The sequence below is a fragment of the Haliotis rubra genome, unplaced genomic scaffold (assembly GCF_003918875.1).
Source record: "Haliotis rubra isolate DU_JTF1 unplaced genomic scaffold, ASM391887v1 Scf2, whole genome shotgun sequence".
Lineage (NCBI taxonomy): Eukaryota > Metazoa > Mollusca > Gastropoda > Lepetellida > Haliotidae > Haliotis > Haliotis rubra.
The window spans coordinates 8,532,144-8,558,047 of NW_025766002.1; the positions used below are offsets into that span (position 1 = coordinate 8,532,144).

Below are 25,904 nucleotides of genomic sequence, written 5' to 3' on the forward strand. Positions count from 1 at the left end.
CGGCTTTAGGAAAGGTCATTTGCGTCTTACATGTTTACAACTATATACATTGTAGAGACTTTTGTTAGAAATGTTAATTAACTGAACGTTCAGGAAATGAATCACCTTTAGTTTGTGCCAAGCAATGTACCGAGTTCAGTTGTTTTAGAAAGTGTGGTATTACATGTTTTTATCACACACATACTGGTATATTACATGTTTTTATCACACACATACTGGTATATCACATTAACAAAAGTGACTCTTCTGGACCAAATGCATAGAAATGGCGTTTTGCTTATTTGCTTAGTATTTCGTGATATTGTTGGAAAACATTTCAGAAATATACGTTTTTCAATCTTTAAGTCATAAAGCCAAACACAAGTTTAAAGTCTTCATGTCACTAATCACAATGACGAAAACTTACAAACCTGATTTGAAACGTGCGGTCTGTTGCCTTTCCTTGCAGACTGGACATGAGGAAAAGTAGAAGGAATTATGTGAGACAGTAAACCAATGAAGGTGGGCTCAGGGCTTCGTCTCATGACAGTTAGGAAGACACACAAGGTGTTTTGTGAGGTGGTCTTCTAGCATCAGTGTCGGCAAAATCCATTCCCGAATCACGATCAGGGAAAAAACATGGTAACAGTTATAAGTCAGAAAGTTCCCTAGAATGTCACACTCGCTGGTCTACTCTGAAAGTTTGCCTCGGACAACAAGTAGAAAGTCCTGGTGTTTCAGATTGAGAAGATTCTTGATTGGTGCCAACGGCGATGAACGTTGTGTCCAGTGCAGGAGCTTCACAACTCTGCACTCACGTGCTCGTGGTGAAGTATGGCAGTGCCCCGATCACTGTAAAAGGAATAGATTCCATCAGTTTTGACGTGTGGGAGTGTTGCGTATGTTCGTTGCCGTGTTAATGTAACCAGTACGTGATCGAACCTTTCTGGTCCCACTACTAAACTAAGCCTGCTAGACACTGTGCAGTAAATTAATTTACTTCATGTCCAAATCAACTTATTATATATAGACGGGGTGGTGAATTCGCCCAGCTTCTGGCATGTGTTAAATTGAAATGTTCGGACAACCGCAGAACGCTATTGGACCAATGTGCACCGATGGTCATGGATTTGACTGTAAATGATGTAGACTACACCTTAACGAAGTACATTACTGGTCGGATTTCTAAACCCGAATTATTATCAGTCGCGGTGTTGATACGGCGCGGTAGAGAAGTGGAAAGGGTAGTTTAACCCTATCATATAATATAACTGACTATTGTCAGAGGCCTGTCCTCAGATATAGGTACCCTTGAAATTACATCAGACATTTCGAAACATAAATAGCTCAGTTCGTAATAGAGCAAACGGTTTGATCGCATTAATGACATTCGGCTAAGCAATTGATAGCTGATCGACAAATAACACTATTAGGCAAGGATTTGGAGTTGAGAGTAGAGTTCAGTATCATAAGTGAGACAATTTACAGACAAAATCGGCAGCGATCGAAGAAATCTTACTCTACGAAGAAGTAACGCAATGGCTTAATTCGGTAGATCAACCTCGTCAGTAGGGAACGATTTAACATATTGATATTGTAATTTCTATCCATCACGTCGATATGAAAAGCAAATTACTGTATTGTGACCGACCTTTACTGAAATGGTAAAATGGGGGTAGGAACGGAAAAACATAACAACAGAGTTTATATCCATGAAGTTGTGTACCTGGTGGGAATCGATTGCGAAATATCGATGACTGATTGAAATACGCTCTCATTTAATACATTCATATGTTGTCGATAATACTGCTGTGTGGGGGGACATTGCTCACAATATGTAATAAGATACATTGATAAGATACGTTGTGATTTATTTGAAATTATGAATATTGAAATGTCACTCTGACTTCAGAACTGGTCTAACATGGATAATCGATGAGAAAGTTAAACGATTTTTCTAAATTCAATCAATCTTTGTTTCGGTTATTTCATTTGTGAAACAACAAATGTTTATGTCTCGATATACCTTGTGTAAAACCTGACACATTTTCTGAAAGAGTGGGTGGGTTGGAAAACGAATTATAAACAAAGGTAGTTTCTGGAGTATCAAATGTACATCCTTAATGTTGATTACTGACTGACTGACTGAGTTTGGTTTTACGCCGCTTTTAGCAATATTCCAGCAACATCACGGCGGGGGACACCAGAAATGGGCTTCACACATTGTACCCATGTGGGGATTCGAACCCGGGTCTTCGGCGTGACGAGCCACCGCTTTTAGCACTAGGCTACCCCACCGCCAATGTTGATTACTATTCCAAGACAAACATAATGACTGAATTGAACAGTCTCTTACAGGTCGAATGAGACGAATAGTGTGTCAATGTTGGACTATTAGATTCTTGAGAGGCATTTAGAAGTTGGTGAATATATAAGACGAGTATATGGATGGCAACTTCTTCTTTATTGTATAACGTTTCTGAGCTACTTCTTGGACTATTAATAACGCTTTTACGGCGCTTCGCTAACTCTTAGCTGGTGATGTTTGTCGGTTGTACAACCTACTTCTGAGCGGCTCATTTTGAGCTTTAAATGATCCAATTTCATTATTCTCATTAACTGTGACTAAATGGTGCTTTTAGATAGTTATCGAGTTATATAGTTAACATATATGTCTGTTTTGCGTAGTATACATGCTTACTGGTGATCAACTTGACATAGAGAGTATATAATTCGTGCAGAATAAATCAACATTTGTACAAATATGCAAGATTCATACATACTACTTAAGGAACCATTTGGAATATTCCTGACAATATACCATACAATATCAAATGTATTAAAAGATTAAGCGGGAAAACAGTAATGCATTTCATTATTTACTTATCCGCAGTAATTTAAAGACAAAATAAACTAAATTTCCAATACAAGGTTTTTTTATACAAGTTAGTATATAGAAAACATCTCGTAGCATGTACGCTCCTATCAGAGTCAATATGCTATGATTATTTAGCAAGCACCTCCTCAAACCCACCCCCATACGTCAGCTTTCTTATATCACTGTTACTACATCTAACACCCCAAATACCCGCCGCCATGAATATAATTTAACATAATGATCAACATAAACGTTGATGTGCAAGATGACAACTATCCATGACGAAAATGCGACCCATGTCGTCAACGATTGATCCCAAAGTACAAGCAGTTAAGCGAAAATAGACACTTCCACATCGTCGCCTCGTCAGATTTAAAGGGGCAGGTATTTCAGAGGCGAAGAGCGTGTGACCCAACACAGTGCGATCGCCGATCCCGTGCGCTGCGTAACGAAGGGTAGAATACAGCTCTGGCATGAAGCGTCTTATCCCAATCATCAACCACAATGGATATGTGTTCACGATTGTAAAATGAAGCACTTTATATCCCTAGCGTTTATACTTACAACAAATATAGTCTGTTTGTGGTATTTCCCTTTTCCGTGTTTATATGTTAGCTGGATTAAAATACTTTTCGTCCCAAGGTCATTCTGTTGATTTGGTGTTAGGTACAAACTGCATCATGCGTGTATCATTCAAAGCGTCCGTGAACTTAGAAGGTTTTGCATTCTGCTCAAATTTCACATAATATTATAATGCTACTCAACTTGGTCTGTGTTCAAACAGTATGCACGAGCGGAATTACAGATAAAAAACTAACCTGAAGGCAGCACAGAGGAACAGATCTTGACAAACTTTGCACTTCCATTATCGAGACGAGTATATGTACCAGTCTTGGTGTAATTACTTAGCTAGTAACAAACAGCACTAATGATGTGACGATCAGCCTCATTACTAATACCCCTCACTAAAACAACACTATGTCAAGTGACGGGAATCTGGGGACACTTAATGAACAATGCCAAGACAATCAGTCAACTGATTGATCTCAAATCAACTCGTTAAGCAACGTGTGAACGCTTGGGTCGCTTTAATGCACAGCACGTGGAATACCGCTCACGTGCCAAACTGTCAGGGTTGAATCATGTCCATTGCGTTGATATGTACAGTTCAACTTTATACTCGTCTCAGCCGTCTCGACAGGCATGTCTTGACTTAGCAGTCAAATTTTCATTCCGTGAGGATCCCTTCCTAAAATATTTGTCTATTCGGCAACAGTTGAAAATCATACTTTACTTTTTTTAAAACCCAATGGTATTCGGCATATCGGATTATTCTCAGTGTGGTTTATGGCGAATACCCCGGATAGCTATTCTCCTATTCCCGTGTTTGTTAAGGAGGCGTGGGCGATCCACAACGACGTTTTTAAACACTCCAGCGTAAATTAGCAGATGTCAATACCTTATCAAATAACCACCGAATTTCCATGAACAGGTTTGAGTTCAAAGAGTCTATAATTATATACTCTCTACGGATTGTTTTTCAAATGTATGTAAATATAATGCTGACATAATGTTACATATTTGTAAACAAGGTCTATTTTTAACCTCAGAAATCATGTGAGATACACCACTACATACCGTAGGATGTCTATTACTTACAAACACATGTCAATCAAATTTATGGAAAATACATGACAAATGATCTTTGAGAATACTGACAACAGTGTCTTGGTAATTTATGTAAATTCTCCAGCTATCTGCACAGCTTACATCATAAAACCGCACACTCGAAAAACAACGTGACGGGATATGTCACTTGTCATATTCTTGACATGAAATTGACAGAAATATACACAGAAACGAAAACATACCTTATTCTTCACGGAACACATTTAAAATCCACTTGAAACAATCGTATAATCCCCACTCGACAACGTTAATGAAATCTGTGTACCCCGCATGCTATCCCCCTGTCGTCAGTGACAGCGGTAGTAATTTCTCAACCGGCAAATAAATCCATGAAATGAACAAGATAATACATCCAGGTGATTGACATAACATGAAATCCATCACAAGACACCTGTCACATGCAATCCACTCGGAAGGTACTCCGTTCACAAGTTGCATTCAAAAATCCCAGGTAAACTCGGGCCGTTGCTCTGTGTGCTGTCTTAGCGTATCGTCTCAGCCTGTCTACTGACTTCCCTTATCCACACCACAGTGTATAAATCGGGGTGCGACTTAGTAGAGGGACCGTGAGCGGCACAAGGTATCATCCTATAGTGTCAGTTCTGCTCCATTTACTGTTGCTGAAATCCACCATTCCGCTTAGGATGAGGCCCACTGGGTATGGATTCAAGGCTTGGAAACTCCCACAAGTACCCGGGGTGCTCTTACCCATTTTAAATTACATATTGAGTCCAGATGTCGGGATGGAGACTGCTTTGACCACCCGGTCCTTCGCCATTAGGATAATTCGGAAAAACCGCCCATACGGTAACCAAGGTTTGCAATCAGGACAGCTCTGTTAGCAAGCCACACCCAATGTCTGTTTCAGTATACATGTAGATTTATATCCTTGTAAACTTTTCTCCATGCGTCTGTCCCAACGTATCAATCTCCTTGCGTTAATTCCACGTTATATAACTACCCACTTCCATACACGACTCTCGTTGACTTTCAACTCCGCAAAATGTCTATCATAGCTCGCAGTCTATAAAAGTCTGCATTATCGTGTATGTATTGCGAATCTTGTCTCCAGTGATAAGACGAGGATCACCCATTGTCATGTTAATTGTATGAATGTCTGTGTTCGAGAACGCAAAGCCACTATGCGACATCTTATGGTTGAGAATTGCTAACATACCAGAGCACTCACTGGGGCGGAGGGGTTTGAATTCTGCGTTCTGGCGCAATTGTTACTACTGTGCGGTTTTCTCTGTGTGTGTAATGTTGGTGGTCATGGGTGGATGACCTCACTGACGCAACAAATAACTTTCATATCAAAATGACAGGCAAAGAGATAGTGTTTAACCAGCGTGTTTTTGTTCTCGTAAAGACCAGCAGAGACGCGCCATTATACGAAATGTTTTGTCCCTTTACTTAACAGTGTAAATGTGTATTATGACGCCAACAATCATATTTTCAAACTAATGTGACACTTACGTTCTTATATTACTACCAAGTATACGACAACCTCTTTCAAGAGGGGCCCTCGGCGTGGTGAGCGCGTATTCAAGTTATTAACATTTCTTATCGAATTAGGATACTTAGAGTTATCTCCCCTCGTTTTCTCATTTTCATCACTACGCTTGTGTAGTTCAATTCAATTCTGACTTTGTAATATCACTTCCTTCAGCTTGAAGCATGTAATTATTTTTTTATTCATTTTTTCAAAGAAAGGATGCCATTGGACATCTTTTTCAACATACCACCCGCTCACCATGTGTCCCGACCAAACACACCCATTGGGGAATATTAACATGGGATCAAGGTCGTCGTTAGCCACAAACGCTATTAAGAAATCTTCGAGATACTCCTTACTAGACGTTTATAATCTTATAGCAAGGTTAAAAAACCCTAGTTGACATTTGTTAAAAGGGAAACACGTATTTGAATAGGAAAGGCCAAATCAGATTTAAAATATTAAAAAAGACAATTTTGTTCCGTTATTATAAAAGATACGATGTAAATATCTTCGTGCAAATAACTTCGAAGAGAGTCATCAAGTTAGATTCAGAATTAAGACGAAAGACAACGAACGTATGCTCTCGTTAAAATACGTTATCGTCGGGCAATCTAACGTCAAACAAATGTTTCTCAAAAGGAATTACGTCACCGTCATGTCACGCCGTGGATATAGATATCAAGGTCGTCATGATGACCCGACAATCGTATCGCTACAACATGTTTGTGATAATGAGCAGAAAATAGCAACAGCTTGTAAGTCAATTAATTCCACCCACGCTCTGTGCCCAAATTACATGCGATCACTAATAGTCAAACCCAGTTTGTTAAACGAACGTCTCCAATGGAAAGTCGAGTCTCTCCGCGAATGTTTCAGGACTTACAGTGGATTAAGAGACCGTTTCCCTTGTAACTTTCTGTCAATCAATGTCTGGTAACGACCGAGGGTCAGCATGAGAGATCCCATGTTAAAGCTTCCTACTTTATTTGAAATGCCATAATAGCTGAACTGTGGCCTTCGCTTGTCTTTGCTTGATCTGGACATTGGCATTTAATTCACACCAGTCCCTGAGCACAATGTGTGGACCGGTGCAGCTGTACGTACAAATTGGGAGTCTGATATAATACTGTACTTTAATGACCTATCACCCTGACCAAAAGTATAAGTACACTTCTAAGTATACAGGTTATGTCTTAGTGTGCCCCAAACTCTCAAATAACAGCCACTAAACAGTCTCTATGTTATTAATCAACTATAGGATTTCGACTGTATCATAAAGCATAGTTATGACTCACTTTCAAAATGTCATAACATCAGAGTGAGTGAGTGAGTTTAGTTTTACGCCACTTTAGTAATATTCCAGCAATATTACGGCGGGAGACACCAGAAATGGGCTTCACACATTGTGTCCAATGGGGAATCGAACCCGGGTCTTCAGCATGACGATATAACATTAGATGTTCAAGAAACTGTGAGCATACCCTGCCACTACGCTGACACCGGTCACAAACACACGAAAAGGCATGGTTAGCGTCGAATTAACAAACACAGGAACATATGTTTCAAGTCAGTTAAAGAACTGAAATCAGATGTCATATTGGTCACTCATGCATCCAAAAATGAACCTCAAGGGGGAAAAGGGGAAAATGATTTTTTATGTAATCCAGAGTTGATTAATGGAACCAGCTTTTAAAATACAAATGTCATCCCGATTTGAATTGTGTTTAAAATTAATATTTGAAAGTTGACTTAACATAAAAATGACATCATATAAAATATACCCTCAGCGATTTCTCCACTCGTGTATACGACTTCTTAAAAGAACACGTGATGAAAAAAGATACTATTAGATAGATACATATATAATCCCGCTTTTAAACCAAGACCCCTGCAACAGTAGTTCTAAAGCCAGCATTCCAAATTCTATCTCCAACAGCGCCTGCATATTATGATCCGAAAGCGATATGAACACAATCACCGCGCTTAGAGAGAGGACTCAGACCCCACTTCTTATCATCCAAAAAGTATAAGTCACCTCATCATTTAGTTTGTGAAAATGACTTACAATGAAAATGCTAAAATGATAATTAAATGGGGTTTATCTTAATGAACTGACTTAGTCCATAACACCTGTGAATTGTGTAAGTGAATTAATGTGACATTGCATAAACACTGTGCATACACTTCATGATATATGTTCCACCCATCAGAATTTATCTTGTCAGTGGTACTGTAAGTCCCCATGATCCCTAGTATCGTGATCTACCTTCAGTTGTTGGTAGTCTATAGCCTGTATATATTGTATCGTCTTGCACAGTTAAACTATTTCAAATTTAATTACTAGTTTTTAAATCTACATCTGTGATAAACTTGTTGTGTTACTGTCCTTCGCTGACATGTTTTAATAACTTGATATAGTCACAATATGGCTGAAATACTGCCGATATGACTTACAATTTTAACTCACTCACTCACTATCTTGTCTATGTCCACTGATTAAAACAGTGAATTAATAGACACATTATTCCTCCATGTTTACGAAGACGAACGCAAGGTTTCGAATTCCTAACCAACCATTTATCATAGATCATGGATTAATATTGAAAAGACTGAACCATATTCACAATACGTTGAAACACAGCCCTTCGTCAAAACTCAGTATCTTATTTAAAACATAGACATTGTACTGCACTAATCATGTTACCGCTCCCATCCAAGATACGAACGTAACCAGCGACAAGTATTTCGATATAGCTCAATGTGTGTGTCATGCTTTGACATGATCCAGCTTCAATAACATACTTTACTAATTGAACCGTGATACTGACATATAATTCAATATTGAGCCTTCTCTGTTACAGCATTGGTACAGCATAGTACGCTATCTCGAGTAATTGCTTTCAAGATATCATTGACTGAGGCTATTTAGAAGAGATGGATTCTGCTTCTCAAAAGACATATTTATGCTATAAATACTGCCTCTCATAGTAAATGTTGACTTGACCGTCACCGGACTTAGGTCGGGAGGGTGCGGGAGACGGGTACTTATAGAGAGAGACAGAATGGATACCGGCTGAAATATATTATTGCACGCGGTTTGTAGAGAGACTCAGTAACAGCAATCTACGTGACAGGTACGGTCAAAGATTGTGACATAATGTTACGTTGTGGTATGATATATTGTTATGGCATGCCTACAAGTTCATCGCTCACCAACACACGTTGTTACCGTTAACATAACATGTTTATTTTGTTGCCATACACTGTTCCTAAATAATTCATTATTGTCCGCCCCATGACACATACTGACTGACTGACTGAGTTTGGTTTTACGCCGCTTTTAGCAATATTCCAGCAACATCACGGCGGGGGGACACCAGAAATGGGCTTCACACATTGTGCCCATGTGGGGATTCGAACCCGGGTCTTCGGCGTGACGAGCCAACGCTTTAACCATTAGGCTACCCCACCGCCCCCATGACACATACAGATTAGCCTTTTAAGGTGCACTGCTGTATCGCGTAGTGACAGAAGAATAGTCCTCGTCATCATAATACAGAATCAACAGTTTATCACATCATCATCATCATCATCATCATCATCATCATCATCATCATCATCACTTGAAGGTCCGGGTTAGAATGTGCCTTCAGTAACCCATGCTTGTCGTAAGAAGCGACTAACGGGATCGGGTAGTCAGGCTCGCTGACTTGGTTGACACATGTCATCGGTTCCCAATTGCGTAGATCGATGCTCATGCTGTTGATCCCTGGATTGTATGGTCCAGACTCGATTATTTACAGACCACCGCCATATAGCTGGAATATTGCTGAGTGCAGCGTAAAACTGAACTCACTAACTCACTCACTCACTCACTCACTCACTCATCATCATCATCATCATCACCACCACCATCATCATCATCACACTAATACGTATCTGCATTCCGCCCTCATACCGGAGTATTTGTTTCTATCTAAACTGTGAAACGGGACTATAGTGTTTCCAAACAGGGCAATGGTGTTTGGCTCAGAAGCCAAATAGGCGTTATGGGGATAGTTAGCGTTTCCCGAAAAAAGACAAGTTTGTTAGTGAAAATGGAATGTGTGGGCTGAAGAGCAATTGATATAATTGTTTCCCAACGCCACCTAAAATACATTTTAAACAAGGGGGCACTTTCACCTCCAGGTTACAAATTTCATTGGTGACATCTTCAAACCCCCACTTGACGTCACGATGTATCCCACAGAACGCTCAGCTGTTTTATATCTATAACTAGGTATTGATTACATTTGACTTCATAGTAAACATCAGTACACACTGTCAGCCAATCGAGGTCACATACGAGTTGACGGGCAGCATGAAAACCTAACCAGGCATGAAATAACTCGACACTGAAAGCATACTTAATCCAACCTTCAAACATTGAAGTGGACGCTAACAAGGTCAAAAGGCTTCTTGACCACATACCTCCTGACCGTATATCTACACACATAAAAGTCTATCACAAATATGATATTTTGTACCACATATATACGAAAAACAGCATACTGACCCAACATCAGGTAAACAGTGTCCAGACAAGGCCTCGGCCCTAGAGTCAACAATAGTATACACTATCTGTCCAGTATATCTCCCCCTGTTCACAACACCGAGGAATGGAGTTGAAGCGAGACACCGCTAAATGCAATCACTCAGTTGATAATGACACTGGTCTTCTGGCAATACAACACAAGCGTTAGGGCTATCAACAGAGAATTGTCTATCAATTACTGCTGATAACATGCTATGAGGGCTATGTACAACATGGGAAAGACATGTACATACATCTTGGTTGGATATACCCTTATACCAGGCCTACACATGTAGTTAATGTGCAGTTCATAAACCGTATTGGCAAACTCTTTTGTGTTTAAAACATAATGGTCTTGGTCTGACATTGGGAATATGTTGTGCTTGAGAGTTTTTTATCTGTCCTTTGATACACTGACGACTTCTCACATGTGATGTGTTTTAAATCATATGTAGATTGGTTCATGGAGTGCTCCCTGCTCACGAGATATACCATGTAAGGCCATTGCTTGTCACTACCATTGTGTTAGCAAAGGGCCTGCATTGACTCGGACACATGTTTAACATATATACAACTCTAAACACATGAATGTCATATTAACGACATCTAACCTATACCAACTGACATGAATCGGAGGAACAAAAAAGGTGTTTTATACGAATATAATATGCTTAAGGCATCCTAAATATATAAACAATAACAATCACAATGCCAACTTCAAGCCATATATCATTTTCAGACCGCATTGTTCACAAAGTGGCCATTGAAATCTAAGCATAAAACACAAATAAATCCTTCATTGAAGACATATTGGGTATCAAAAAATGCGTTAATGGTAGCATTCTCCAGGGTTTCCTTACACAAATAAGGTAAAGAGTATTCCATGCAATTTGTCGAAGATCATAAATCTTAGACGCCATGGCCATGAATAAATGATCGTGACAATATTGTTGTTACCACATACAGCTTTGGACGGCACCTCAGTTCTCACCTTCATGACGAGCACAAGCATGTCTTGTTATTAAGCTTGATAAGAACAGAAACAGGGGACTATTTAAGGCAAAGTCATAACCCCTAGATGATCCAAGCACAGTGTACTTAATGTGCCTCTTGACTTCTAAAATAGGTAGGCATGGTTAGACGAGATGCTTCGTTTATGCTTGTGCAATCAGCGTGAAAGCATTTGTCTTCCAATTTCATATGTGCTATCACAGAGGTTAAAACGATCGAAAAGAGGTTTCTCTTAACACTTGTGTCATGAATATGTTTCAGGGGTTGGATAACTAAATCAACATTTGTCGCGACACTTCTCTTTACGCCAAAGGCTGGAAAGCACTCGAGCAGTTGGACCTAGGCACATCTTTCAAAAACCTTACAAACGGGATGTGATAGAACGTCACCAACACAGTCGGAAAAATGCCTTTTACACGTCATTAAACACTGACCCATATCAGGGTCTAGAGAAATTCAATAAAAATGTACCACCGCTGCTTTCAGTAGTTTAGAAATGCAACTTTAAAAGCCGGGGGCAAATTCATTATGAATTTGACATGTCAAAAATGATCTACATATCACTTTATGCGTAAAGTTGTAATTGCTTGCAAAGTGCAAACTTTTTTGGACATTTGACTTTACTATGAAATATTTGGAAAACATATTTCTGTCGAGGGCCTAATTTACTTTGAATTTATACAAATCATACATGAGGTATTCATAAGGAATTTCAGACAGTACAATATGCCATTGTGTGAAATATGTCTTTCTGCACTTCGTGTAAACAAATTATGTCAAAACTGGAGAGTAGCCTGTCAAAAAACGCTTCAACAAACACGGGTTGGGCAATAGGTATGAATGAAATGATCATTCGAGTCATATGAACATACCATTATCACTGAATGTTTCATTCTTCTCTTTTTTAAATGTACTGTATGAATATGTCATAAGTACACGGACGTAATTGTGAAATTTTAATTTGCCACAGTGACAACATAAGTATATTTAGTACTTGTGGAAATACTTATAGTTTGTTTGCCTTTGCTGAATCATTAGACACTGATATTGCCAAGTCATCTCAATCACGTCCCCTGTCACGATAGAGATAACACAAAGGAGGGCGGCAGACCAAGATGTTATCGGATGTTACTGTAAGTATGATACCCGAATAATTAGGTCTACCGCTGTGTGGACTCTCTGTATGAACTAACCAGGACTACATACCATGTATACATACGGTATATGCAAGGAAATATAACCCTATGTCCATTTATTAATTCATTCTTTGTCAATATATCACTCTGAACTTTGTATTTTGATTATATAATTAGTTGGTGTTTTTTGCTCAAAACCATAATGCATAAACGATCACCCTGCAGTACACCCACGTGCATAAACAATGTGACAGGTATAGCAAATATCTGCAGTAACAATTACACCCAATTCAAGCATGAACACCGAAACATTGAATGTTTCATAATAGAGCTGTGGCCAAGAGGAAAATATTTACTTAATCATGTGACTTATCATGTATCCCAACGCAGTCAAAAGGCACTAACAACTGTATTTTGACATCTCAGTATCAACTATAAGATCATGTACCTGGCTAACCCTAAGGGAAGGAGAAGGGGAAACTCATAAACCTGCATTAAGTGTTGTTATTCCTTTCATACAGCAGAAACAAGTATATTTTTACGTGTGCAAAGCAGCATTGCAATAAAACTACGTAAGTTATGTCAGCTATGCAAGAATGAAAAGAGACGGAATGTACCCTTATGACGTCTATAGTCAAAATGTATGTCATTAATTTTTATATAAATGAAAAGAACTAATCCTTCGTTTGTTGTATGGTGTATAATCGGGTACAACAGCACGTGCACAATTCATGTGGTGATTATATAGTACAGTGCTCCTTTAATACACCGTGTGATGGAACGTGACGCCGTGGTAGTGTGCAGCATGTTACGGATGGAATGATGCACATACAACGATCCTCAGTTCGCTATCCCAATTAAAGTCATTATAAAAAAGAAACTGTTGTACGGTAATTAAAGTGACTGTGGGGTAGCCTTGTGGCCAAAGCGATCGCTCGTCACGCCGAAGACCCGGTTTGACACCACATCGGTACAATACACGAAACCCATTTATGGTGTCTCCAGTCGTGATATTGCTGGAATATTGTTAAAGCGGTGTACAATTAAACTCACTCAGTACGACAATTCAATAGAGTCAGATACTTACACCGTATTTGAAATCATTTATAGACATTAAAGAGACTAACAGAGTACATTATATACCGTATGACAAGATAATTTTCATCAACGTGTTGTTCTTTTAACACGTCTTATCTCAAAGGGTTTTCCCTGTAGCACGAAGATACGCGATCACTTCGAAATAACCCAAAGTCTCTCAGGTTGTGCTTGAGCAGAGGTCAGGAAGAGGAAAACTGTCCTATCACGTTACCCAATAGTAATTGTGGTGATTATTATGCCTGAGCAGGTAGCGTATAATCCAACTGTATTGTCCACAAACACCTCAGCAATCCTCAAGGAATATGACTTTCACGATACATCCCCAGTATCAGCTCATCAAATATTTGGAAGTGAGGTGTATGATTTCAATCGGTGACCACGAAAGCCTACTTGTGATGTATAGAGACATATTTGTCGTGATGAAACATGCACCCACCGATGGATGTCCACAGGGTTTGTTGTGTCTCAGTCAGGTAACATTTCAGCTAACAAGAACTGCCTTTTATAGAAATTTGGAGAAAAGAAGACATGATTATTTTATGTTCTCGTCACCTGTCCGTTAACAATTGAGCTAACAAGGACTACCTCTTTCTTTAAACTTGGAGATTTGAACTAAACTGACTTTTTTATAGCTTGGAGAAAAGGGGGACATGATTATATGGTGTCCTCAGGTAACATTTCAGCTAACAAGAACTGTCTTTTCTTTACATTTGGAGGAAAGAAGACATGATTATTTTATGTCCTCGTCACCTGGCCGTTAACAGTTGAGCTAACATGGACTACCTTTTCTTTAAACTTGGAGATTTTAACTAAACTGACTTTTTATAACTTGGAGAAAAGGGGGACATGATTATATGGTGTCCTCAGGTAACATTTCAGCTAACAAGAACTGTCTTTTCTTTACATTTGGAGGAAAGAAGACATGATTATTTTATGTCCTCGTCACCTGTCCGTTAACATTTGAGCTAACAAGGACTACCTTTTCTTTAAACTTGGAGATTTTAACTAAACTGACTTTTTTATAACTTCGAGTAAAGGGGGACATGGTTATTTGGTGTCCTTGTCACCTGTCCGTGAACATTTGAGCTAAAAAGGGTTACCCTTTCTATAAACTTTGAACTAAAACTGACTAATTTTTTGAACTTATAGAAAAGGGAACATGCTTATTTGGTGTCCTCAGTTAACATTTAAGCTAACAAGGACTACCTTTTCTATACATTTTGAGATTTGAACTTAAAAGGACAACCCTGTTTTTCAACTTGTTGAAAAGAAGACACGGTTATTTAATGTTCTGTTTTGAAACAGGATACTCTATTGCTAATCTGATAACTTATGCATATATGTGACATGGATTTTATGGGGGTTTAATATGATTTCTTATAAGCTGAACGTGGGAGGAAATCCCGAAGTAAGCAATGTGGTGGACGTTTACATTTGGTAATATGCGCCAATATGCACTTGTTTGACAAAGAACCATCTGGTATTCGGATGTCCTCGACCAGTTTCTCCTGACACGACTAGGGGAGGTAACTTGACCGAAATACGTATCCACCAGGTAACGTGATCACACATGCCTCCTAACAGTAGCAGGTCTATTTAATGGACGTCATGCTGTTGAAAGTTCAAACAAAAATAAATACAATTGCGAGTCAAGTCCACATAATTTGAAATATATTATGCATTGCAACTTACAAAAAAGAGTTTTTTGATATCCAAATACCATGGAACACTCCAAGACATAAAGAGTTTAAATACTTGAATTTAAACGAAACTTCCCGATCTGCCACAGGTCTCTCCCATAAAAATCAGAGTTCGTCATTCATTCACAAAGGTCCGAAGAGCTATTTCTGCTTCTCAAATGTCTAGAGGATACTTCTATGTGAGCTTCGGGCTTATCTTTCCGATCGATTCAGTCATATTGACATGAAACCTTCGCCCAAAGTACCAACCTCTATAACCACTTAATTAAAGCACTGAATCCCCTTCCCTTTAATACAGGCGAGACGGACTCACTCTAGAATCGTGACTTTTAGATCTTGACAAAACGACGGGCATTTCAGCCCTAGGAGACTCTTTCAATATTAAAGAGCTCCACTAAGGCAAGATTTCCATTTTCTTGCAATTAATGGAGAAATGTCGTCCGTATTGGTCTACGTAGCGTTCCAAAGATGGACAGGATAAGCTTACCTTTCAAATCTAATCCTATCATCAACATACTTCCCTATTAAAATGGTAAAAATATTGGATTTGGATTATCATTTGTCGGATCGCGGCGGTGAGGTTCACTCATCTCCACACCGTCGGGACGAAAGAAGTGTGTCTAACCTTAGGCTCAGTGTTAAGTAAGCTGGTGCAAATAAGACCCGCTTCTTGTAATATCAAAAGTCAGGGTTTGAAACTTCAGGGAAATTCATGGGCATGATTTAATTTTCATTGTGGTATGTCAATGTTATCTAATGAAATGGAGACAGACGGGCTAGCGAGACGGTAAAATAAATAACGACAACTGAAATATGTGTAAATTTTATGACAGATCTTGGGGCTATCTTGGTACAGTCGAGCGAGACAAATTGTAATGATTGTTAAACAAGACCGGAATATGCTGTGGCATCATCCCGCTGTTATTGATCCAAGGCTACTTGAGATAGAAGAAAACGCAAACAGCGACGACTCAGATAGCTATGATATCATAGCACTTGCCGTTTCCTATACTATCCGAGACTGTTCTGACGTGACCAGATTGGCCATGTCAAATCGGCATTCGGGGGAAAGTTGTTTTATAATTAGATTTGTTTACGTGTGCTGCATGGGGATTATTTTGGGTAATACAGGGTCGATCACAATCTAATGCCGTGGTTGATATTACCATATCCAAAGAACACCCTTAAGGAGGAATGTTAAATAAACTTCATCTTGTGATATTACATATAACATTCTTGAGGGGTTTGAGAGGACATTGTCTCGTATATAGCAGACGGGTCTGTTCAAAGAATCAAGCCATGCATTCATTTTCAGACGTATATCAGCAATCGCCGCGATATTTATACACAGGAGCGTTAGTTTTACATTGCGCGCATAAATATGACAGTACCGACTGCATTTATATACACAAGACAGGTATAATGAGTGTTTTCAGTATTTTGAGAGAGAAACATCACCACTTGGTTTGATAATACTTCATAACGTACGCCATGGCTGTGGAGAAACAGTCTTGTGTTGTCATGCGCACAACACCTAAATGCGTAACTATGGCCATTTAAGTGTTCAGCCATTTGTAACAAGCCCATTTCGGGTGTCCCTCGCTGTGATATTTCTGGAATATTGCTAAAAGCGGCGTAAAACCAAACTCACTCACTCACTTATTTGTACAATTATCTATTATCAATAAGAACAGTGATACGGCGGGTAACAGTAACATTACCATCTCATCCTTCCTGGTACACTTTTACTGGTGGAGAACAGGCTTTGAGAAAAGCCATCCGAATGAGGCACCACAGTAGTCAAGCTGTCGAACGCGTTCACCCATCAAACTACTCCCCGCCGCCGTGGCGGGTATTACCTGATTTGAGATATATTCGGAATTATGAACAGGACCATGACCTATCATGTAACTCACTATGCTACGTGTAGCACAATTTGGAACATTGTCTTCACACGGGTGTGATTTCGTATAAAATACTTACTTAATATTATAATCTGAATATTATCTGAACAAAAAACTTGCACATAACTCATTTTGACAGCAGTGTACGTTAGTAATCAGATATTATCTGTATAAAGTGTTTATTTCATATATTGGAGTGAGTGAGTTAAGTTTCACGCCGCTTTTAGCAATATCACGGCGGGGACACCAGAAATGGGCTTCACACATTGTACCCATGTGAGGAATCGAACCCGGGTCTTCGGGTGTCGAGCGAGCGCTTTAACCACTAGGCTACCCCACCGTCCCTCATATAATGGAGCGTGATGTAATCTGTTTATGTAATCATCGTCGCATCACATCGCACTTGTGTTAACACAAAAATATGAATATGTAAAGCTATTCCTTTCCAAGCCTCAAAACAACATGATTTTACCATTCCTCTTCACGGCTTTACATTATTCCTGTTCTCCTAATTGTCAAACAACAAATCGTTTCACCTTACAGCTAAATGTGTAGGAATTTTGTTCGACAAAGTACAGAGTCGTAAGGGCTTAACGAATTCCGCATTCCTGAGTTTAACCTTTGACCTGCCCTGGGTAATACACCTTATTACGGACATAACCTTTGACATTTGAGAATGGGGCATGTGTAGTTCCGCACAACCTCATTGACATATGTGTCTCTCATTGTGTCATCAAACGCTTCATTGTACATTTCAATCTCATTAATTTCAATCAGTCACAGTCAAATCAGTTCACATTTAGAAATAAACGAGAATAAATAGCTGAAAATGACATTAAAGGAAACGGCGAGCGTAACCTTTGATTTCAACGGTCGGATTAAACCCATAATGCCTTACCGACACCCTATGACCATTATATCCCCAGACAATATCAGATTGGACACATATGCCTAGATGATTACTTTCAATATATACGTATAATACATGGATATATGTGTTTCTCGTATACTGTGTATACTCTTTTAATTGTTATCCATTAAATTTTGAGCCAAATTTTGTATTTATTTCCTCACTATACCTACACAAATCAAGCATTTATTTAGTTGTTATGAGTGAGTGACTTTAGCTTTACGCCGCACTCAGCAATATTCCAGCTACATGGTATGTAATAGCTACTTATTGTTACCCTGCCTGCATTGGATCAAGATTAAGGAAATAACCTTTAAGAATGATAAGACGAATGTGATGAAAATTTGCAACGTCAGCACGTTGCCGGGCAAGCAAGCATCCAATAGGACCACGCTTACACGGGAACATCTTTCACCTTACTCACAGTGCGTTTATACCAGAGCACCCTCTGCCAACAGTGCGTGAAGAAGCATGTGCCTTAACCCGCGGGCAACGGAAAGTATTCCAGCTTTGCCGAGAACGCAATTAGCGTTAAAAATTCACCTGGATATGGCATTGTGCGAGTAAATAAATTCAAGCTTTATGCCGTGACAAATTGCAATGTAGAAAATCTCTCATTGAAAAGCTGAAGCGCGCTCTTATAGTTGTAGCTTACTTAGTATGCCGGGCAGGTCCACAACTCCTAACTCCAATAGGTGCCTTCGACAAGAGGTGAACCTCTGCGGGGCCCTCACAATAGCTGTAGTCGATGGGAAACAGCTTTAACTCGTGCTATTGACGACGGCAAAATACGCTCATGCGAACCAACTAGGGGCCCTTTTAAGGTGTTTCTTACATCTTATCAGGTATTCGTGTTGTCATAGTTTGATCTACTCCTGGAGAAACATATGCTTGAACCAGTTCAGGGTCCGATAAGCAATGGAACCCGATAAATATAATCAGGCTGTTTTAGAATGTCAGGACATGTTAAATATTAATTTCAATTCAAATTATGTCTGATATTTTAGACTTGTCCTCATATCTCTCTGAATATCAATATTTTCTTTTACACATATATGGGGTATCTGTAAAGTGTTCATCTTCTTTTCATGCAAAGGCATTTCCTTACAATGTTATGTTTAACAGTGAATACACAACATGTGTCAATTTGCATGCTGTAATATTGTACGTATGATGTATCTATAAAGTTGGGCTGTTTCATTCTTGAAAGATGTATATCAAAGCGGTTACACAGGCGTTATAACCTAACGCTTTGTGTCTCCTTATGATATGATCTGTTCATCCTTGCGAAACATACCTTAGCGTTGTTTGTACGTAGAGCCTATGAATGCAGTGATCACAGATAAGACCAGTTGGTACAACTGAACACCTAGAATTCCTTTCCAATGTCCAATCATAAAGCTGAAACTGTCCAGGGCGTTTCCAGTGTTGCAACAAGCACCCTGAAGTACATGAGTTAAGATCATTTTGCCTTTAAAGATTAAAAACCCAAAGAGGGCCCCTCAGAGAAAGGAATGTCGGTTTGCGGTTATGAAAGGCGTGCATCTATATGTATATAATTCATATAAATAAACTAGATTTAGATGATTTTGATAATGGCCATTGGCTGAGAATTCACCGTGTCATTTGCCCATTGTGTGAGTGCCAGATTCGTACGTCGGTTGGATTGTCCAAGGAGAATCTTAGCATAACACGCGACAAACACCAATATCAAATGATAGTAGATTTGTCCAACTGACCACAAGCTCAATCCAATAGCAGCTATTGAATAGAACATTGAGTTTTGACAGCTGGAATTTGCCATCAATCTTCAAAACATACTTCCAAACACTGAAACCTCAAGAATGTCAAAAACCGAAACAAAGAGATCAGCTGCTTCATTGTGAAATAAGCATGTGGATTCATATTGAAACTGAATTAATTTCCATAGGTATTCATGGAATTCGAATCACATAGTAGAAAAGGTGCCAGCTGAGCTCGAAACAGAGCCCAGATTTACGAGACTGTTTAATGCAACATCACGTAGACAACACAGAATAGAGCACAGTCCCTACAAGTATGTACTGAAAATATGTCGTGGAAAGATTATATCCTATTTCGGTAGGGGCAACCGCTGTCATCATGCTTTATTACTGTGCATTCAGTGTAATGGACTATTAAACGTTGCCTACCATAATATATTGTATGTATGCAGATATTCACATGTGCTGTTTGCTGGATGATAGTTGTCACTCGTTGTTCACCAACATCATCACCATATCCTACTGAAAGTGACTAGGGACTATGTGAGATTTAATGTGCAATAATCATAAACAGTGAACTATGAAGTAATCATTTACAATCAAACTATCCTGTCGGGTATATAAGATTATGAACTGTGTATTGTGTTGAATGAGATTGTGAGTTCTATTCAACACTGCTTTGAACTGTATTTCAATGTATCATAGAGTGATGGTTTATTTTTTTAAGTGTCAAGTTACTTCAAGAGTACCTCCCCTTGTTGAAACACAGGATGTAATGTATTGTTGTTTAAGCAAGATAAACAGCTGGACAAATGAAAGTATATTGAAATAGTAAATTGGTAAAGATTTGTATGTAAAAAATATACATTTATCGAAATACTTCTGGTCCTTAACACAGTCTTCGAAAGAGTGAGTGAATGAGTTTGGTTTTACCCCGATTTTTGCAATATTCCAGCAATATCACGGCGGGGGACACCAGAAATGGGCTTCACACATTGTACCCATGTGGAGAATCGAACCCGGGTCTTCGGCGTGACGAGCAAACACTTTAACCACTAGGCTACCCCACCGCCCCGTCTTCGAAAGAAACGTGAGGTCGAAAACACAACTATGATACCATTATCGAACACATCACATCGAATAATCGTTTCATGTTTGTTGCAGTTCAGCCACCATCGATCTTGAGTATAAACGTTTCTCTTTCAAGCAGTGATTAAAATTGAATATTCATCTTGATATTGATATTTACTTACATAAATGCGAATTAAAGATAGCTGGGAGCTATTATTTCCGACTACATCAGCAAATCACACTTCATCTGTCTGGCTGTGTAATCACAAGTGTACATATGTAATAAATGCTTAACATCAAAATTCTTGTGTTATCAAACAGCTGTGTGATTTAAGATGGTCTTCTTGTAGACAATAATTACGTCCCCAGGGTCAGCATAGCAATTACCCGAAAATAGCCTCCTCTGACACGTGGCATAGGCCTGGATACAAAGAGCCTCACATTTTAACATAATGGCCATGGCGAGGATAGAAACAACGAGGCTAAAATAAACGTACCCTGTGGGGGTGAAGGATTGCGTTTTCTGGATGATTACGCATGCGTCTTCAGGTGCAAATAGGTCATGTGATACGTCGCCTGTGACATTTTCAAAGTCGGCAAAACTATTTGTATAATTTGACAGTTTCCACAACGATAGCTTAAAGGGATGGTGCTAATTAAAGAAAGGCACCTTTGGAATAGTTAGCCCAATCTTTCAAAAGAGCGAAATATCTTGAAGGTCATTAACGAAACCTTGGTTCATATAGGTTGGGTTTGAGTATAGAAATGCTACCGGTATGTTTCTTTGCCCTATTTGGGTCAGTGCAAAAAAAATAGCTACCTATAACTCCAAATAATCCCATAAAAAATAAAACAAAGATCGATAACTTCATAGTTCTGAAAATACATTATACAGCGAGTTATGGGAACACCGACGTGATCAAAGAACTTAATTACAGCATCCTCATGTTATGTTCTTTTCTCAGAATGCACATCTCACAAACATTTGAACCTGTTAAAAGATTGAACTATGGGAGCTCATTATACACAGTATTCCCAATTCCAAAATGTCCATTTCAGCACAACCTATTTTCATCTTAAGTATGTCTGTACGAATTCTGTATGAAGCCCTGAGCCATAAACCAATTGAATCTAAAGAGTATTTGAGGCATTGTCAGACTATGCCCCCAAGACGACTTTAAACATTGACCTTGGCAATTTGGTTAGATCAGGCTTGAAACCATATAACATCTCCAAATGGCCCATTCGTATATTTCCTTCTCCAAGGCTTAATTCCGGGACACCACGTGCAAAGTTCCCGTCCATGAATTAAAGGATTTAATCTCATACTCTGTTCACAATGAGATGTAAATCTTATAAACAGAGTAGTTTCCTCGCCTGTAACGGCATTTGTTGATTTCCAAATTCCTGTAGAGATTTACAGCATTGCCAAGGCAGCAGAAGGTGCCTCAGCCACAATACAATAGGTGTAATCGTTCACCCTTCAGTTTCACGTAACAGGCTATATGGCAAAGGGCCACGTTGTATACACGTACCACCTCCTGCATTGACGCTGCATCGTGTAATGGCGAGAACTAGGCCAGCATTCCATGTTGAATCAATGTACTTGCTTCATGCACTTTGCCATTATATAAACCATCATACATCTAGTTTCACTACTAACAATCGCACGTTTCTCGCTTGGAGACCCCCCAGTATTGTCTATTCTTCAAAATGAAATATATATTTTTTCATCCTTTTAAAGTTGCCAATGAGAACCCTTTAAAACACGCGTATTATCATACAGTTCCTTTGGTCTTTTTTTCTTTTTAACTTTTCAACACAGATTTTTCGCCTCTACAGACATGTATATTTATAAAGGGGACCTAAGGTTGACGCAAAATAAACAATCACTGTGTTTTTGAATTACTTAAGGAAAGGGTTTCGCTGATGATGTTATGACTTAGCCGCTGTCTGCGTTGAGATGAAACGGCTGTACATACAAAATAAATTTGTTTCGTTCTTTGAAGTTAGGTTTAATAAAATTCTTGCAGAATATGTTCAAGCGCACTTTACGAGAACTGAGTAGGAAAGGATTGGTTTTGCACAAAGACGAACACAAGGATTAATGCAATGCATTTGCTTCAATAAAACCTGTTTAATAAAACAATATTTCACACACCATCGTAAATTTGCAAGAATGTGTTACATTTACTGACTACAGCAAGAAAGTAAATTCCAATTAATGCTTAAAAGAAGAAATATGTATACAAAGTTCAGGCCGGTAGATTCATATAATAGGCCAAGTGTTCTTCTGACGAATATCTTAGTTATCTGGGTACACACAAACTCGAATAACAAAGCCGCAGTAGCTATCATGAAACAGTATTACATAAAGGACAGGTTCTGTAGTGTAAGAATGAATCAAGTTATGCCCGCACTCTGTAATCGAATCCCAGTCATGGCAAAATACTCAAGAATGTATCCAAGAAATACTCATAGAACCAGTAAAACGAGCAGCACGTAATAAAATTTAATCCTTAACATGACCAAAATGTTCAAGTTTCAAAGTCGAACCGACTTCATGCCTAAGAGACGTCCAATTTGTGACTAATTTGGGGTGGTGCCCACCAGACATGCGCAGCATGTTCGCGGCTTAATGTTGTGACGTCACATATTCCCGTCAGCGTTTATCATATTTGAGATCACTCGCTGACTTTTTATAATATTGAGTTACAAGCATTGGATTAGGTAAACCCGTCTGCTGCATTAGGCGCATAGGTTCCAGTTTACACAGCGGAGTTTCAGTGCATTAAAAATAAACTTCAACAGCACGCGCCTTTATACCTGTTATTTGCTAAATATATACACCTGATATTTACATTCGTAAGATAATGTTATTTTTTCTAAATCCAGGTAAGGATTGGTATACGCGGTATGTTGAAAATATCTTTACACCCTAATGACTGAAAGCCTAATTCTACATTACGCTTAATGTATTAAATCTGGGTCAAACAAACGGTGGTGTATTTGGGGTTGGAATTTAGCATAATGCAAATTGATCTACCGATTAAGTATTTAGAGAACGTTGCTCAACAGACGCCGGTATGCCTTTGGCAAATATGGAGTATAAACTAACTAACCTACCAAGAACATTAAACAGAAAAAGTGTTTATTGGCTGTTGGTGTTTACATTGTGGAGTCCTTATACTATTTTTGAATTCTTGTATAAACGGGTGGGCGGATATTGAAGGATTAAGGATACGTGTCATAGGGTGGTGCGTCTGTGTTGAGTTCAAAGGTAGATGCTCTGTGATCAGTGTTTTTGCTGTTTATTTTGTTATGCTGTCACTTTGGAAGAGGAAGCGCGATCTCGTTTGCCGGTGTTCATGTACAGCGATGAGTCTCACAATTTAAACACACATTGATTCGTGTGTGCTGGCATTTAGGGGTCTGCCACTTCCGTTTTAGCTGTCTCTGTTGAGTATACCAGGGACAGGAGGCGGATGACCGTCAGGAAATATGTCACATGTGTTCAATGAACACCCAAGCGTCAGCAACTCTCTGTGCTATAAACGATGGACTTGCCCAAATACTTCAAACTTCGGTCATTTTACAAGAATCAAAACCTTTTTGAGAAAACTTCGTCTTTTTACTGTTTGTTGTTTGTTTGAATATTTAGCCAACAGTATGCAAGCTATTTCACAACGACCTATAAATATTAGAGTATTTTAAGGCAATCGAGAATTTGATAGCACGGTCAAACGGTCAGAAGATTCCATGCCACCTGAATATGGTTTTATTGCCAAACAGAAACAGCCACTGCCAGCAGGCGTACTGAAATAATGTCACTTATGCTGAAAAACAATGCATTTTTAAAGGATTTCAAAGCATGGTCAACTGCAAAGGTGTAACACGTTGTTCAGATAAACGCATGTTTTCAAAATGGCTGCCGTGGCGGCCATTACTGAACATATGATCCTAGTCCCACTACTGGTGGGAACAAGCACGTGGATATAGCAGTTTCTGAGGAAAAAGGTAACGATGAGCGAAGGAACACGGACTTCCATGTCAGTCATGTACCGGAAAATACAAAGTACATTTTGTGACAGAATAAAGTATGCCACAGGCAAGTGTTAATCACGTATTGATTTTGATAGAGAATATAATAAATTGTAAATTGTGCGATAACATATATTTATGGTCTACTTAATATTGAGTAGATCCTTGACGTAATTACGATTTGTAATTCGGATTCGAATACCGAGTCGTGTTGCTAGTAGTGTAATAAACTATTCACACCTCACCATGATGAAGTATTTCGTTACCCAAGTACGTTACAGCCTCACCGCAAGTATGTCTTTCACGTTAACGAAGTCAGAGAAACCGGTTAGCCATGACCAACCACACATGCTGGAAATACCGCACACTACTTCACAGAACAAAGGTGATGAGAACATTAATTCATAATGAATGAATAATACCATTTATCTACCAAGGTTAATTCCTTTATCGCCCATGAAATGTAGACAGTGGTATAGTTTCGTCAAAATGTTAAGATACGATGTGTTTCAGTCACTACCATATCACAGTTCTTACAATCAGACAGCATTTAAACCAATGGGCACAAACCGCACACATACATATAATTTAATTTGACGTACAGCGACAATCAAAGTACATAAATCAGTTTGTACGAAGAATTACCTTTGCAAGATAATATACTCCTTAAGCAG

At 38.9% G+C, this 25,904-nt stretch overlaps 1 protein-coding gene across 2 annotated transcripts in view; it reads right to left on the reverse strand.

Annotated features, from left to right (window-relative positions):
• Nucleotides 1-25,904, reverse strand: part of LOC124275481 — a 59,345-nt gene that overhangs the window by 2,837 nt on the left and 30,604 nt on the right. The window contains exons 1-2 of one of the 2 annotated variants that reach the window (XM_046711057.1): nt 4,729-5,651; nt 411-831 (exon numbers count right to left, since the gene is read on the reverse strand). In XM_046711057.1, coding sequence (XP_046567013.1) covers nt 411-524 — 114 coding nt within the window. In that variant the 5' untranslated portion in view covers nt 525-831; nt 4,729-5,651. Of the gene's footprint in view, nt 1-410; nt 832-4,728; nt 5,652-25,904 lie in introns of those variants that run through there. The other variant, XM_046711058.1, reaches the window with a different exon arrangement.